Consider the following 17060-nt stretch of genomic DNA (forward strand, 5'->3'; position numbering starts at 1 on the left):
GCATTTACTTTATATTAATTGATAAGTTTTATATTTTAATTATGCCCCACTGCTTTGTGAAGCAGAGTAAGTCATAGCAGTTTGCCCCAATCCCTCTCTTCACCTGTCCTTCCTAATCTTGTGGACAAGTTACCTCAAGTTTGAATGGATGAGTTTTGACCAAACTTATACAACAGGTACTACATACAAAGACTTAGATATATCTAACTTTTGAAGGTCATGAATTAAAGATCAAAATCAAAGAAATAGGGAGACTTTAAACATGAAGTATAACATTAGTGGGAGCATAGGTGTTTTATTAACGCTACTTGTACTTGTCATGTATTGATTATCTGTGCCTTTAAACTTCAAAAGACATTTACTCTAAGACAAAGGTATTGCTAAGAAAATCAAAATGTTTCTTTTTTTTATTCTTTTAGGGAGTGGGGCCAACTGCCCAAAGAGCAGCAATCGTAGTTGGTGTAGAACTTCCTGTTTATGACATCACTAAGAAAAATCTTATTTTGTCAGGAGTTTTGGCAGATAATGTTATCACACATTTCATGTATGTACAAATATTTGTTGTTTTTAAAGATCCAAACTCTCAGACTTTTGTTGGAGCTCATATATTTAGATTTCATAGGTATGACTACTGTGTGTAACTTATAATAAAGTTAAATTTGAAGTAATATGCATTCTGCAGTAACCACAGTTCTGTACTCACATAAAAAAGTCACTTGAAGCATCATTCTCTTAAGAGCTATAAATAAATACCATTTGTGTTTCATGACAGTTTTAATTAAATGCTGATGTTTGTGATCTGAGTACTTCACATACAGTTATCATAACAAAGGATTCTCTATATGAGGGAACCATTGTATTAATTATTTCACAATCAGCTTGATCCCAAGTGTATATTAGAAGTTGTCAGATGATTCTACTCCTTGTTCAACTAGTCAGGAACAGTTGTTGCCTGACCAAAAACTAAAATGTCTGCTCATTATAAATATGTAGGTTTGCTGACTACCAAACTCAAAATATTTTCTGCTTAAATGATGTTGTATTTTTTGATAAACAATTAATGTCCAAGAGGACACAGTATTTTAAATTTTGAACTAAAGGAAAACCCCAACTTCATTTTATAATGTAACAGATAAAAAGAGGATTGAGTATGTTATATAACCTTGTCTAGACATGCTCTGTCTGAGGAATGTGCATGTTGACAATAGGCCTGCAGCATAGTTTCATTTGCAGATGGCTCCATCATATGCACATCACTTTCCTGACTGCTTTTATAATTCATATAGTGTATGAGGACAACAGTTTCCCAGTGCCCATTTAAACAGTCTGATCGCACAGAAATCCATAGTCACTATATCCATCGACTTGACCATTATGTCCTTGAATGTAACAGCATGGATGAACACCTGTTTCATATTCCACCTGCTTGATGTATGAAATAGTTGAATGGAAAGTATGTCTGGAAGCCATATCCTGTTGGTCTCATTTCCAAACAGAGCCAGTATTTTTATATAGTATAAAGAGTTCAGAACATTGGTCTGATAGTAAAAAGAGGTCACTTGACCTGGTCCTTAACTTGCTCCTGGCCAGTATCCAGTGATGATCATGAATCGCTTCTAAAATTTTTGTAACATGTTTTTAATACTTGAATTTTTTTTTACCCATGGGCCAGTGGAAAATGGCATGACGTGTTGCATATGTGCTCTATTGAGTGTCACCACATGCTGCCATTTTACCCCCTAATAGGTACCATTCATGCAGTTTGGTCTTCCTTTCCTGTATGTGTCATGGAAGTAACTTATGTACATGTAATTGTACAGTTAGAGATCCTTCTTGGTTACGTTATGTACTTTTGCTTGGGGCATATGGATAGCTTTTGCCATTGAATTTTTGTGTTTGTGGATTTTCATTCTTTATAAGGTGCATCAATTTGTTTACCACAGTTGGGATACCACTTCTTTTGTTATTAACTCTCAACACAGGCTCTGTCAATTTGACTGATCACGTGACCTCTTTGTACTCATTTAAAGTCTTTATAGATTTAATACTTCTAACTTTCAATATAGTGTGTATATCTTCACAAAATCTGGCAGTCTTTCAGATAATAATACAAGTCTTTCACATAAAAAAAATCATATTTTTTAGTGAAATATTTAAATAAAATATAATAAAAATTTGTCCATGAATATATTGAGTATTTGTTTTGAACAGTTTGTGTGAAAAGTAATTTTCATGTTAAAATTAAAAATACTTTTCCTCATATCAAAAATCTCACATTTCCTTTATTTAATTCCTAAAACGTCCTAAATGCATTTCAAACGTTTTTTTTTCAGTGAAACTTTATAGTTTATCTGTTATTTTTTCTACCATATCTCAAAACGGAATCAGTCAATTCGACCAACCTCATAACCACCAAAAAAAAAATCTAAATAAATCTAAATTACCCTTTTTTTCTTTCTAGAATGACTTCAAATTGTAACATGAAACGACATTCGTTTATCCTAAGTAGCTCTAAGTTTGTAATAGTATACATCTATTTATAATTACATTTTATTGTTTTATTGCCCTTTGAACCATGTCTAACTACTATCTGTGTCATTATAAGTTGTAAATCACTTGGGGAACGTGCAGCTCATGTTACGCTATCAAATTACATGTTCACGTGTGTGCCTTGTGAAGCTATTTTTTTTTTATATTATTATTTATTTTACCTAATCTAATCTTAACTAACCTAAAAGGATCCTTATTTTTACTTTTTAGTTACTTTTATAATTATACATAAAGAATAAACATGAAAAACAAGAAATAAAATACTTAACCAATCTTCTTTTTTCTTACTGTCGATTGTTGTTGAGAATTAACCCTAATTTTTTTATACTAATGATAGTAATGCACTTAAAAAATTTTATTTAATTAAATAATGCACCAAACAATATAGACTAATAATATTCAAAAAGGAGACAAATTCCCTTACCTCTAAAATTTTTCTGGCTTACTTAGCTATGCGACAAGAGTCATGACAAATTCATCCAAGCTAGTCATTAACTTTCTCATGGGAATAATGCTGGTACTCTGAGTGAAATTGACATTTAACCATTCAGAACATAACTTTATACAATACATCATTTGATAGGTGAAAACCTTGACTTTCTATTAGTTATAGGTAATATATAATTAAACGTAAGAGAGAACTGATAAAGAATTCTGAAAGAGAGAATGTGACAGGTGGCTGTGGCAGGAAGGGTGTGATTTTCTATTCGATAGCTCTGTAACCAAACAAAATTGAATACTATAAAAATTTTGGTTTGTCTGAGCAATGACAATTTTATAGAGTAATTTACATTTAATTTCGTACTTTTTCGAGGGGTGGTGGATAAAATAGGGAAGATGACATGCTAAGAGAAAATGTGTCACATGGGTCACACTAGGGGAAATTCAGGATTTTTTTTATATTGCCTTGTAGAATTAAGAACTTAAAACTTATAAAAAGTAGTTTAATAAAATTTTGAATGTAAGACACTAAAACCTTGTGTCATGTGCAGTAAAGGATACCCATAGAGATAGGGTTAATGCCATTAGGTACAAGAGATATTTGTGTTTTGGGAGTTCTAAATCCTTTATCTAAACACATCTTTATGATCTAAGTGTATGAATATTTTGTGTTGGAATGGGTAGTTACAACCCTCCCAAAAGGTAATCACGTTTCAGTAGCACCACACTAAGAAATGCCAGACAATGTCAAAATATAGTTCAGTTATATGCCACTCCACCACAACTTTATATTGAATGTTGTTGTCATATGACTTGCTGGTCTGCTTATTTAAATACTTTTAATAAAACATAATTAACCCTATGACTACAGGATCTTACAATTTGTAGGATCTAATGACGCTATTTTTATATTTTGTTCCAAAAATAAAAGTAGTAGGTGAAATTATTTGAAATTTGACAAGAACCTTCATAAAAGTACATAGTTTCAGAAAAATAAAATATTTAATTTGGAATTTTTTCTAATATTTCTAAGAAAATTCGTTATTTAATGTAGTTATTTTCACTTGGATTTCGAGTAGGTTATCTGCAATGTGATTTTCATTTTGAGTATAAAAAATACTCTTTATTATCTTATAGGTTTTCACATTTCATTTGCATAATCTCTAGAACCTGCTAAATGAATATCAAAAGTTTTCTAAAGGTAAATGTTTATATTTTACTTTCCATTTTCTCTACTATGTCACTAACTCTAGATATTATCATCAACATACAGTGCAATGAGATGTTTAAAACTATGAACTGGGAATACGTACTTACCTTTTATCTCTTCTTTTAATTTCAACATTTTACCTTTTCATTTATAATTTAATTTTAATGTTTTATTTTTCTTCACAATTATTTATTTTTTATTATTTATGTCGAAACATAAACAAATGGCCGCGGGCCATGTAACGTTATGATTGGCAGCGACGCTTTAGCCTCTGGCTTACACTCGCCTATTTTTGTAACCGTTGACTAGCAAAGCAATGAGTAGAAAAACTTAAATAATCACTGTACCTTTCAAATATGTATTTTAAAACACAAATAATACATAATTAATTAAAATATAAAAGTAAAACTTAAATGCAATTTAACTGTCTATCAGAGTAATATGAATAAGGTGAAAAAAATAGTTAAGTGCTAGGGACACTGATCTCAACAATATGACTAATCTATATTTATTTCCTTTACTGCTGAATAAAAGGCATCAATAATCAATACAAAACTTTTTATTAAATAACAAACTAGGCAATATGTTAATTGTTTTTTTATTTGATAATGGATAAACATGGTACTTACAATGTAGGGATAAAATTTGTGACGGACTGGTCCTTTTCTTGTTTCTTAAGTGGAATGCTGTTTTGGGCTCTATGCCGAGGCCTGATATTTACAATTTGATTCTGATAAGGTACTTTATCTTGAAAATAAAAAAATTCATCATTAACTTTTGACCAAAACAAGCTGTAATACCTACACAGAGAAATAAGAATTATCTCAGTAATTAATATAGGTAATGTAATATACCAATATCACTTGTAAAAAATTAGAATACTTAGAATCATCAGTTGGGTACACCCAGTTTTACCAATATTTGTGGCCATAATCCCAATAATATTTCACCAAGTTTAACTAGCTAAGAAGACTTAGGTTACTCATAAATCTTGATATAACAATGTAAAATAATGAAATATATAAATACATATAAATTTAACATTTAACCAATACTGATAATGAACAAAAAATTTTAAAAAATGTAACAGAGCATTTAACACACAAAATTAGTTATTCAATTTAATGCACTATCCACCATTCATTGATTGTCCCTTGAAAAGTGTGATACCAGTATATACAAAACTTTATATAATCCTCCCTAATAATGTTGAGACCACTGAATGCATATTAAATGGCTTTGAAGGTTTAACTTGCAGAATAGTTTAACATCTGTGTTAAATTAACATAACACTTCACTATCTAACTATGGAGTTGGATAGCAAGATGGTACAAACTTCATCAAAAATTAATATTTATGAAAATAAAAATTTAATGAATAATGAAATTGCAACAAATAGTGAAAATATTATTATTTCAATTAAAGCAACCCAAGTTAAATGTCTTTAACTACAGGTGGGTGGATTCCACCCAGCCTGTATCCTTCCAAGTAATCATAATGTTATACTATAACTTTTTAAAATCTACATGTATCCTCATGAAATTTTGCATGTTATCATTAAAAATTACACAAAATATCAGATTTTTAAATTAATTATTTGCTCGAGCATTTTTTCTTTTTGAATATTGACTATCCATTAAAGTTTAGAAAAAATGTTGCTTAGCAAATTTGGAAGGTGGGCGTGGCATCTATCAGAAAGGAAAAAGAAATAAACTCCTTCCTGGAATGTTAGCTGCTGTAAAATGAAACTAAAGTTTAGAGTTCAACCTTGTACTTGTAGAAGCTTGTCTAGACTGTCATACAGGTACTGAGACAAAATTGAACAGAAACATAAGCAGCAACCAAATCTGTTTGCATCACATGATAAAAAAAACTGAAGTTTTAATTGTTTCTTTAAGAGTTTTCTTTTGACTGCAACTCGGTAACACTTTGTGACTTCACAGAAAGGTATTTCAAAAGTGTAGCAGTTGTTAAAGGGTTAATTAAATTTCAGCTATTGTTTTTTTTTGTTGTTGTTGTTTTTTTGTTTTTTTACAGGAAACAGGAATGAAAAACTTAATGAGTAAAATGTTTTACTTGGTTGTGGTTCTGGATAATTTTGCTAGTAGCTGATTAATGCCACGATGCTTATCAGATATTAACTGATGAATAATTGTCAGTTGAGTCATGGAAATAATGTTTGATCTGTGAAAAATGCTTTTTAATTTTTAAAATGCCACTTTAGGGGGGAAAATGTGAGCACTGTTCTGTTGTTATAATACAGGTAGGTGCAACTGATCTGGAGGAACCTAAATGAAAACATATGAGGGTGCAATTTTATTTGGTCATGTCTGTTTAATGAGAATTTTCAATAGATAAACAATGTTGCCTACACTTAGATAAGTTGGTGAGCAACACTATCATTAAATTCTCTGCAATAATGTTCTTGATTGTACTTGTAAATTCATGCAAGCCACATTAAAGGAGAAAAAATGCAAAGCTCTGTAATTATATACTATCCTGTGCTAGTTTTGGGTGATCATTTTTTAGTTATTAGTATAACTTGCACTCTTTGAGTTATCCTAATCTTTAATCTATTATACATTATGGATTAGGATAACTCAAATACTACAGGTTATACTTAAAACAGTGTAAGTCATGATGCAATATAACGAGTGAGCCATAGCATCACTTATCACTAATTCTTTTTTATATTTAAAGACTTTTTAGTTTCACATACATCGATAACACCTTGAACATATGTAATGTTGGTCTTTTAAAAAGGTTTGCTGTATTACTTATAGTTTCATTTTCCTTCTTTGAGAAGTTTGCTATGTCTAGCATGTAGTGTATAAATAAAAAACTTTTATAATTACAAGATTATTTGTCAACTTACCCCTAGAGATCTACATGCAAATTTATAAACTTGGCAAATGTACTTGTGCATTTATAGTGCATATTGGAAATAGAAAAAAAAAATATATATATATATAATGTTTTTTAATTTGAATTATTTACACACAAGCAAGTACAAGTTATTTGTGACTCCTGCTTGGGTTTATTTATGGTTATATTTCTCACCTCCTGGAATTTAGGTGGAGTCATGTCTATAAAAATAACATAGTTTATTTGTAATAACTTTTTTGCTTCCCATCTCAAAACTGTATAGCTTTTTCAAATAAAGAGAATCAGTAGAGAAATATTTATTTTAATACAAAAGGCAGTTTTTGTTGACCAAAACAAAAGTTGCTATTTCTAAGTCCACTGATAGGGAAAAGATTAAAAGGATCTTCTACTAGGATCCTACACTAGCTATACTGCTTTGGGAAATAGATCTTTACTAATTTATCTATCTATAATCATTACTTAGTTAAGTTTCAGTCACAGTGCATCAGATTTTGTATGTTGTTTTGGCTTCCTTTTTTCTCTATTAAAAAGAATGGATAGAAGAATGAGTGGATATCCATGAAGAGTACAGAAGTTACAATAAAAAAAATGCATATCATTTTGGCAAAGAATTGTGTAGATGTGTTTTTTATCAGTAAGGCTTTTAATTTATTTTTTTTAGATCTAGTTTTATAGCTGGAGTTACAGGAGCCATTGCATCTACTCCAGTTGATGTGGTTAGGGTGAGTTATTCTTTATTAAGTAAAACCAAGGATCAGTGCAAAGTAATGAGAGTGTATTAGATAAATTTTGTTCTGTTCCCATGGAAATGTGAAAAACAAAATTATAAATATCTTTGATGGAAGTATAGTATAAATTGTTTGTTGTGTCTAAACATTTTTGGTTTTAAAACTATTATACTACTATAGAATGGTTTGTCAATTTTAAAACCCATTTCAGTTTGATATTTAATTAAGAAAAGATGTATTAATTATTTGTTTTTAAGATTTCAAGAACTTTCCACTAAAAAATGTATGTGCAAAACCATAAGTGCTCATCAAACACAAGAAGAAGTCCCATAGCTTGCCAAGTTTTTTCTGTAATTTTTAATGTAGGTGGATATTACTTACATAACTGAAATAAAAGTGTAGGATTTGTGGTAGACAATTTAATTATTGTACTTTGTGTGTATAAAGGTAATATTTTAAATACACAACGTGTTTGACAGACTCGACTGATGAATCAGAGGAGACTCAAAGCAGCTGTAGTAAATGGTAGTAGAGCAGAGGTTATGTACACAAGCTCATTGCACTGTGCAGTTCAAGTAAGTATGACACTTCTTCACTAAGAATATCTACATCATATATATGTGTAAATCTTATTCACCTTAAACATTTTTTCTAACCATTTAAGAATATTTATAACTTATTTATTTTAAATGAATATTTAAGTGGGAAATCGTATCACAATTACTGCTTGGTTATAAATCTTTAATTCTAAAGTCAAAAGTCCTGACACACAATGTGTTGGTAAGAAGTATATTTATTTGCCCTTGGAAATAATTTCCAACAAATCTTTTTTTATTTTATTTAGATTTTGCACTACTTTTATTTAATTTGTTCAGGCTTTTAGAAATGCAAAAAAAAAAATTAATGTTTAAATCATTTCCAGATGTATTTGTAGTTGAGAAAAAGAAATTATTCCACCATTTTATGAAACATTTGTATTTTCTTTCTCAGGAATAGTTACAAGTATGTGTACAATGTAATACAAAAAATGGAAATTTTAATTTGTTGAAAAGGATTTAATGTTGTTAATTTTACTTATATTAATATATTTTACTGAGACTTCAAGTGTATACTTTGAGATTAATAGTTGATCCACTTACAATTCTTATTATATATATAGTTAATAAACATTCTTACGTAGCTTAAAGGTTTGAACAATTCTTTAGTCCTGCTTGTTGACAAGCTACAATACAAGTAGTAGTCTAGTTATTTTACTTTTGTTTCTAACTAGTTCTTTCCCTTTTTGTATTTTACATAAAGCCATATCACTTTACTAATACTTTGGCTGCTGAATACTCCTCATGACACACTCAACAAAGGCACTTGGATTATGTAACTTTCTTCTTAAAAATTCACAGACTTTTCTAGAAATAATATTCTAGACTGAATACTTGTTTTTCTCAATACTTACAAATAATAATAATACAAATATGTATATATATACACTATCCTACCAAAAGCCATGAGACACGAATAAAACATCTTTATTCCAAGAAATTATTAGTGTGTTGGCCTGTCTTTGGCCTTAATGACTGTTTCAATGTGTCATGGTGGTATTCTGCTCCACTCCTCCTTTAAAACAATAGTAAGCTCCATTATTGAAGAGGGCCATCATGGCCTTGCCCTAATTCTGTATTTCAGTTCATCTCAAAGATGTTCTATTGGGTTGAGGTCGGGGCTCTGTGCTGGACACTGCAATGTTCCGATGTTATTCTCTTCAAACCACATGTTCACAATCCTTGCTTTTTGACATGAAGCATTACCATATTGGAAGGTGTAAAGGCCAGTACCATAAAATTGCCACAATGTGTGACACAGAATTGTTCAGAACATCAATGTAGGACTCATCATTCATGAATCCATGCACTGCGACCAGTGAACCTAGTCCATACCATGAGCCCCAGACCATGATACCACCACCTCCAAACTTCAATGTTGGGACAACAAACTCAGATAATAAGCATTCTCCAGGCATCCTTCATACCCAAACACGTCCATCAGACCGGAAAAGCATATAGTGTGGCGTGTCACTCCACAGAACCAATTTCCATTGATCCACAGTCCAGGTTTGGTGTGCCTTGCCCCATGGCAATCGATGGTGTGCATTTGTTTTTGTTATGAATGGCTTGTGGGCTGTAGCTCTTCCATGAAAATTCCTGGCATGCAAACACTCATAGGATTGCCTGTGGCTGCTCACATATCCAAACACAGCTTCTCTAGTCTGTTGGAGAGATGAGGTAACCTAACCTTCTCAAGGTGCGTCGGCTCCTGTCAGTCAGTATTTTATGCCTACCTGGTTGTTTCTCAGGCTCATTGTCACCTGTGAACTTCCATTTCTTCAGCACGTTGCCAGTTGTCGACATGGGAATGTTTAATTGTTGAGCAACAACATTTACAGACATTTTCTCCAAATGGCATCCAAGTATCCTTCCCCTCTGAAACTCTGTTAACTCTTTCCAAATACTTATCAATCAGCATACAAGTTTGAAATGACTTCTGAGCGAACCACTGATCACCCTTATAGGCCTTATCACCCTATTTGCATATTTCGTGATCACACCCATTTTCCTGCAATCAGAGGTGTGTGTCCCATGACTTTTGGTAGGATAGTGTATATACACTGAGTGGTCACAAGTAAATAGACACCTAATTTTTCGTCATTTAACTGATTTGTGCTAATTAATTTGTGTTCACAGAGCACTATATAAATGAAAATGGTCTGCACACTAATTATCCTGTGCTACAACATGCCTAGAACTCAAGGTTCTCTTGAATTGTCAGATTTTGTTAGAGGAAGGATAGTTGGTCAAGCAGATGGTGGAATAAGTCAGTGGCAAATTTCGCCGAATTTGGAAATCCCGCTTTCGACAGTCAACAGAATCATCATGCAGTTCAGGAAGCAACTGAGCACCGTCCGGGTCCATCGGAGAGGACAAAAAGGGCTGTCAAGAGGAGCATAGAAATGGATCCCAGATTAACGACTGCAGAAGTGGCCAAAGTTGGTGGGATGAGCCCGAAATCTGTTCAATGGATTCTCCACAGATTGGGTTATTGTTGCAGAGCAGCTAGACGGAAACCCTTATTAAGACCTGCCAACATAGTCAGATGAAAGAAGTTGGCAAGTGATATGATGACCAAGCCTCTGGATTTTTGGAAGACCGTATTGTTCTCAGACGAATCAAGATTTGCTCAATTTTTGGATAGTGGAAGGATATGGGTCTGGAGAATGCCTCACCAAGAGTTTTGGCTCAACAGATTGCAGCCAACTGTGAAGCATGGTGGTTTCAGCGTGATGGTTTTGGGAGCTGTTTGGGTTGGTGGGAGATCGAGCTTATTGAAGTGCATTGGCAACATAAATTTTGCGAAATACGTCGAAATATTGGAGGAAGGACTCTTGCCACTTTATTCCTCAGATTTCGTGGACAAGAACACAACGTTGTTCCAGGAAGAATGAGCACCGTGTCACACTGCTAGAAACACCCAAAAGTGGCAGGAAGAAAATGTTATCCAGAAGTTACCCTGGCTGAGCCAATTTCCTGACTTGAACCCCATCGGAAACCTCTGGGCCATACTCGACCGGCAAGTCAAGTAACAACCAAAAAAACCAACTTCGAAGAACAATCTACTCCAAGTTTTGAAGCAAGAGTGGGCAAAAATTCCACAATCTAAAACTGACGAGATGATTCTTACGATGCCCGAAAGGATCAACGAACTCCACAAAGTGAAAGGAAGATCTACTAGATATAAATTAAATTATAAATATATCAATTCATGTGAATATGACTGAAAATTTTCATTTTTTCTGAAAAGGTGGTGTTTATTTACCTGTGACCACGCTGTGTATATATATTACAGGACAACATTTGTCACAAGAAACAGAGGCACTTTTACATATTTGACTTATGTAGTAACTGTAAATTATATTATTATCTTAATTTTCTGCACCCAGACCACGCCAGTTGACAGCACCTTATACTTTAAATCTCAAGCATCTCCACTTTGAAACTCCTTCCTACACCACTGTATAATAAGAATCACTTACTACAATGTTTTAATGTGCATTGTTTTTTATCATCCTCAGACAGTACAAACAGAAGGATTTTTAGCCTTGTACAAAGGATTTGTACCCACTTGGGTTCGGTTGGGACCATGGAATATTATTGTATCCTTTCTCAGTACTGTTAGTAATGTGTAATTTTTTATACATGCTATTTGTATAGTACTTAACTTCAAGGACATAGCCACAAAATTATAGTAAGGTGGTAGGGGCTCAGTTCTAAACACTTTAGATACTTGTAATCTTGGATAAATCTGTAATTCTTAAAATCAATACAAGATTTGTGACAAGTATTAATTTTTTTTATTCACAATTATTTAAAAAGCTGGAAGGCGCATATCTACTTATTCCATTAACCTTGTTTATCTTGAAATAGTAATGTAGAATGCTCTATTCTTGTGAAATTTGCATGGCCTTCTATACAAACTGTTTAAAAAAAGTAGTTTACTATAAGTTTTTATATGATTTATTCAACTAAGGATAAGTAACTTTGAAGTCCCTTCAGTAAATAACTGCAAAATTAACATATCAATAATTAGAAGAAAAATTATGAATCTGTAGTATAGTATAGACTGTATGCACTCAGTACTGCTTAATATTCCTTCACATGTAGAGTTATACTTGCTTTGTTTACTAAGTAACATAACAAGAACAGTGTACAGAGTTATTTAAAAGCATTCTCTATATGGGAAGTACACTGAAATTTTAAGCTATAGCATCAGAGTGTTTTGTGTGTTCCTTATCAAGTTCAAAGTACAGACTCTTCTTTCAGTCAGTGAGTAACACAGAGAACATTTTAGTTGATAGTTTAACATAGTTGAACATTTTAGTTGATAGAGTTTTCCACTTTCCACATACTTCTGTATGTTTCATGACTTATGAATAAGTACAGATGTGACCAACTAATATTCTTTAAATTTTGATTTTGTTCTTGGTTCCTCTCACTTTGGAAATTTTATTTGTAAAACTGATTTTTTCCTTAAGTAGCCTTTCAGTTCTTTATCATGTACGAGCATCTCAAGAAGTTGTATTGAAGACAGCAAATATTAAAAATAATGCACAGAATGAAAGCATGTAAATGTAGAGCAAATAACACCACTTGTTCAAAGTGTGATAAAAAATAATTTCAGTCTTATTTGTCATTGCATTTTATGCCATTTACATTTATATTATTTTTTAAAATCTTTATTTTTTGAGCTTTAAGTAACCAAACTTGTTGACATATTTTTCTGGTAAGAGCTATCTTAGAAGTGCACCAAAGTGAGTACTTTTTTTAAAATAATGTTTTGTAAAATTAGACCCAAAATTTGAGGTTGATCTTTCCTGACAAATTAATTTCTATCAATCATTTGAATGCACTTTTTTAAAGATTGAAAATATAAAGTACTCGCAAGCTCTTTAAATTATACAGAAATGCATTTGTAGCATACTAATCGATTAGGCCTAACCATAATTTATTATTATTATTTTTTAATGCAAGGTCAAATTTTAAAATAAGGATCCTATTAATTACAATTTTTTTAATCACGTGAAACAATTCAATGGCATGTTACAATGTACACAGAAAAAAGGAAGCTGTTGAATGTTTTACTGCTCTACAACCATTGAACAGTATTTTAGTATTCTGGAAAAGTAATAGGTCAGTGATATGCTTCAATTCTACACAGTTGTGTGGTCAAAGAACACTTCTTTGGTAAATATGGCTTTTATTTTTATTTCTTAATAAGTGATGGAGTACAAAACCAATTTTCCAGAATTAGGCTCAATAATGAAAATTGTGATTTCATGAGAGAACGTACGGGTCATACGAAAAGTTGTGTCCATTTTGTGACTTTTTTGAAATGTTTCTGTTGATTGTATTCTCAATTTGTGCTGAAACTGATCACTTTTTTCATTGGACATTTATGAAACGTCTAAAATCCTATGTAGTTCTGTACATCTGCTTTATGATGTTAAATTCTGCACAGTAATCAGAAGTTTACTTGATTTAGGTGTGTTGCACAGTATATTAGTTTGTGGATATCGTACAGGGTGTTTTTTACAGTCTTCAAGTTTTATTATACAAATTAGGGTTGTCACTCATCATGCTTGAACCCATTAACTGGTTTGGCTTAAGTTTTGATCAGTCACTTGTGAATTTAAAAGCAAATAGCTTATTAAATCAATTCTCTATTTCAGAACAGCTGAACTATTAAGATTACTACTTCAGATCATCTGTTCATTATTGGACGGAAAGTTAATCTTTGTGTGCTGTAAGTTCTAAACTTTTGTATTCACCATTTGCTGCATGTGGTATGTATGGCCATGCGAGTGAACTTCAACAGCAATTGAATTTCAATGCCTAACATTTATGACAAGATACATAGAAAACTAGGTATAAAATAAATCAAGAATCAATCAGGGAATGTGAACCATAGCAGTTATCTGAGTAACTGTGACACCCCTAATAAAAATGCATTTTATTTAAGTGAAGTATAAAGTAGATTGAGAGCTATGTAACACATAATAAATTGTTGCATTCTATCTAAAAATTAGGGAAGTGTCACAATTGTAAAAAGAGAAATTACTTGAAACTGTGTTTTGATATGTGGTCAGTAAATTTCCATGTGATTTATTCATTTGTTAATAATTACATTACAAATTTCGTGTAATTATGAAATGTTTGTAGAATTGTTAAAGATATTTCATTTTAAAACTTAAACATGTTGAAAGTAAACCACACAAAGCGACATTGCTTAACACATCTGATTTTTTATACTAGTCAGTCTATTGATAGTAGTAACATCAAGATGTACAGTTCATTCAGAATCTCATGTTACTTACTCAGTTTAAAATGACTATATTTCTGATCCACTGCAATTTAAAACTAGCCATTAAAAAAGTGACTTTGAGATTTTCACATAATACATGTCCTGTGAAGGAAGAGAGATAATGGTTTGGTCAGGACTCTTCATAATGTTTCAAACTGCTGGATGTCTTAACTTTCACAGAAAACATGCAGTAATGTTGAGTAACTATTGGTAGCTCGTGTTTTTGTTTATTTTCCTAAAGAAAGTAAGAAGCATTGTTTATAATGAGTCAACATATAATAATGTAACCAATAATTGGGTAAACAAGACTTTGCCAAACCAAATAAATCAATCAGGGCAGCATTTACTTCATAGAAAAATGATGACCCTATAAAAAAATTATATATGAGAGACTGAGTATTGATTACAAGTTTTACAATCAAATACTTTTCTTTAGTTCATTCATTATTGCATGGAAAGTGAAAAATATTACTGCATGACTTATTAGAAGGAAATAGTCAATCCAATTAATCCTAGAATATTTATAAATTAAAAATCATGGAATAAGATTAATATGAATAATCCAGTATTTTTCAGAAACTACATGTATAAAAGCATATATGGTATCCTATTTATATTACTTTTTATGTAAATGCCTGTGGTTTCTTTCAAAACTTTCCACATCACAATTAATGAATACTTACCAGCAGATTTAATTGTACTATTAAAAAATAACTTATAAATAAATTTCCAAACCTCTCAAGCACTGTATAATAATATTTTTAGTCATTGCTGGTTTAAAGCTAATGTTTTCTGTATTACAGTGAAATGTTTAAAATGAAAATGACTAGATTTGGTGGACAGAAGTACTTAAAAGTGTCTTCCTAGAAATAAATGTAGTAGACTGTCATATTTTGTAGTGTTAATCCAACTCTCTATAATATCTTTCGTTTTCAGTCATGAAATCTTCACACTTTTTTGAATCTATGACATAAGTGAAAAATTGTTTTCCATTTATTTATTTGTTAAGCTTTTTACAGCATTAGTGTGAAATTGTTGGAATGACAGGGATAATAAAAGTTACTTAAAATATATATGCTATATTCCTGTTCTCTTATATATTTTCCAGTACAACAAAGCAATGTGTTGTTGGTTACTTGTTTAGCCATCTTTGTTGGAGCTTCATAGCTTTTCACCATAAAAATATAAAATTGGCTGTCTTCATATGTCAAAGATTTACCTCTGTGGTTAAATATATAATACTAGGCTACTTTCCAATTTCCAAACGTTTCAAATAATCTGCAAATAAAAGACGTTTTGCTCTGATCTCATTTTATAAACAAATCTGCACTTGTAATGAATCATTTATTCTATGCTAAGAATATTACACACATTAATACTAGGATTCTTAGAAACAAAATATACTCAAAATTCAAAAGTGCTGGACTCAGACATTTACAAGTAGTACGTATAACTCAGTAACTTCTAATTTCACAATATAGCCTTGAAAGAAGAAGTTGAGGAAAAGAACCAGAAGGGCAAAAACTTCACTTTGAATATTAATTACAAAAATCTGCTTGATAACACAAAAATAACAAATGTTTGAGTACAATTACCAACACTTCTAGGCAAGTTTCAAGTCTTATCCAGTCTATCCTATATTGTTGAGCATATATCTTTTCTTTTAGACTTTTATTTTGCTACTGTAGTTGAAGATTACAATTCAATACTGCACAATTACTAGCTACAGACAAAACATCTGATAAGCTTAATTATGTGAATTTACACATAGCCCTGTACTATATGTATTGTGATAAAAACTTCATCACCACCCAGTAAAACTGCTCAATTAACTCTATTACCTATTGATTAGTTTCACCAAAAAAAATCAAGTAATCAAAATTGCTTTTTTTTTTCTGATTATTCCAAGAATAATCAATTGAATAAATGTAATCGATTATCATATTCCACTAATCCTCAAGCTCTACCAACCAGTGTCATGTATTATGTTTAAACAAACTCAACTAAATGATAGAGAAAAGGTATGTAAATAATGAAGAAAAAATAAAGGAATATTACCTTGTTATATTTTGAGTGCTTGACACTGATCACTTGCTTCGATAATGTCTTGTATAGTTATTTTTATATATGTGTACCAAAGATTGCTGTTTTTGTTTGATAACTAATCAAGTTGAAAAAAATTCACATAGGTACTATATGTCAGAATGTGATGAGCAAAACTATCTCTAATGCTAGCTAAACCATATATCCTCTTAATAATTAACAAGCTTACTCAAAGCTATGACAAAAGATATAATGTGTAGAATTAAAAGAAAAGTAGTTTAGACTTTAGAGTATAT

At 31.3% G+C, this 17060-nt stretch overlaps 1 protein-coding gene across 2 annotated transcripts in view; it reads left to right on the forward strand.

Moving 5' to 3' along the window:
* LOC106458038 (kidney mitochondrial carrier protein 1-like) overlaps positions 1-16629 on the forward strand; it is a 63499-nt gene extending 46870 nt beyond the window's left edge. For both annotated transcript variants that reach the window (XM_013917491.2, XM_022384168.1), the window contains exons 7-11: positions 420-544; positions 7749-7809; positions 8295-8390; positions 11936-12016; positions 12907-16629. In XM_013917491.2, the coding sequence (XP_013772945.1) occupies positions 420-544; positions 7749-7809; positions 8295-8390; positions 11936-12016; positions 12907-12945 (402 nt within the window). In that variant the 3' untranslated portion in view covers positions 12946-16629. The remainder of the gene's footprint in view (positions 1-419; positions 545-7748; positions 7810-8294; positions 8391-11935; positions 12017-12906) is intronic.
* The last annotated feature ends 431 nt before the right edge of the window (positions 16630-17060 follow it).

Source organism: Limulus polyphemus, unplaced genomic scaffold (assembly GCF_000517525.1).
Source record: "Limulus polyphemus unplaced genomic scaffold, Limulus_polyphemus-2.1.2 Scaffold407, whole genome shotgun sequence".
NCBI classification, from domain to species: domain Eukaryota; kingdom Metazoa; phylum Arthropoda; class Merostomata; order Xiphosura; family Limulidae; genus Limulus; species Limulus polyphemus.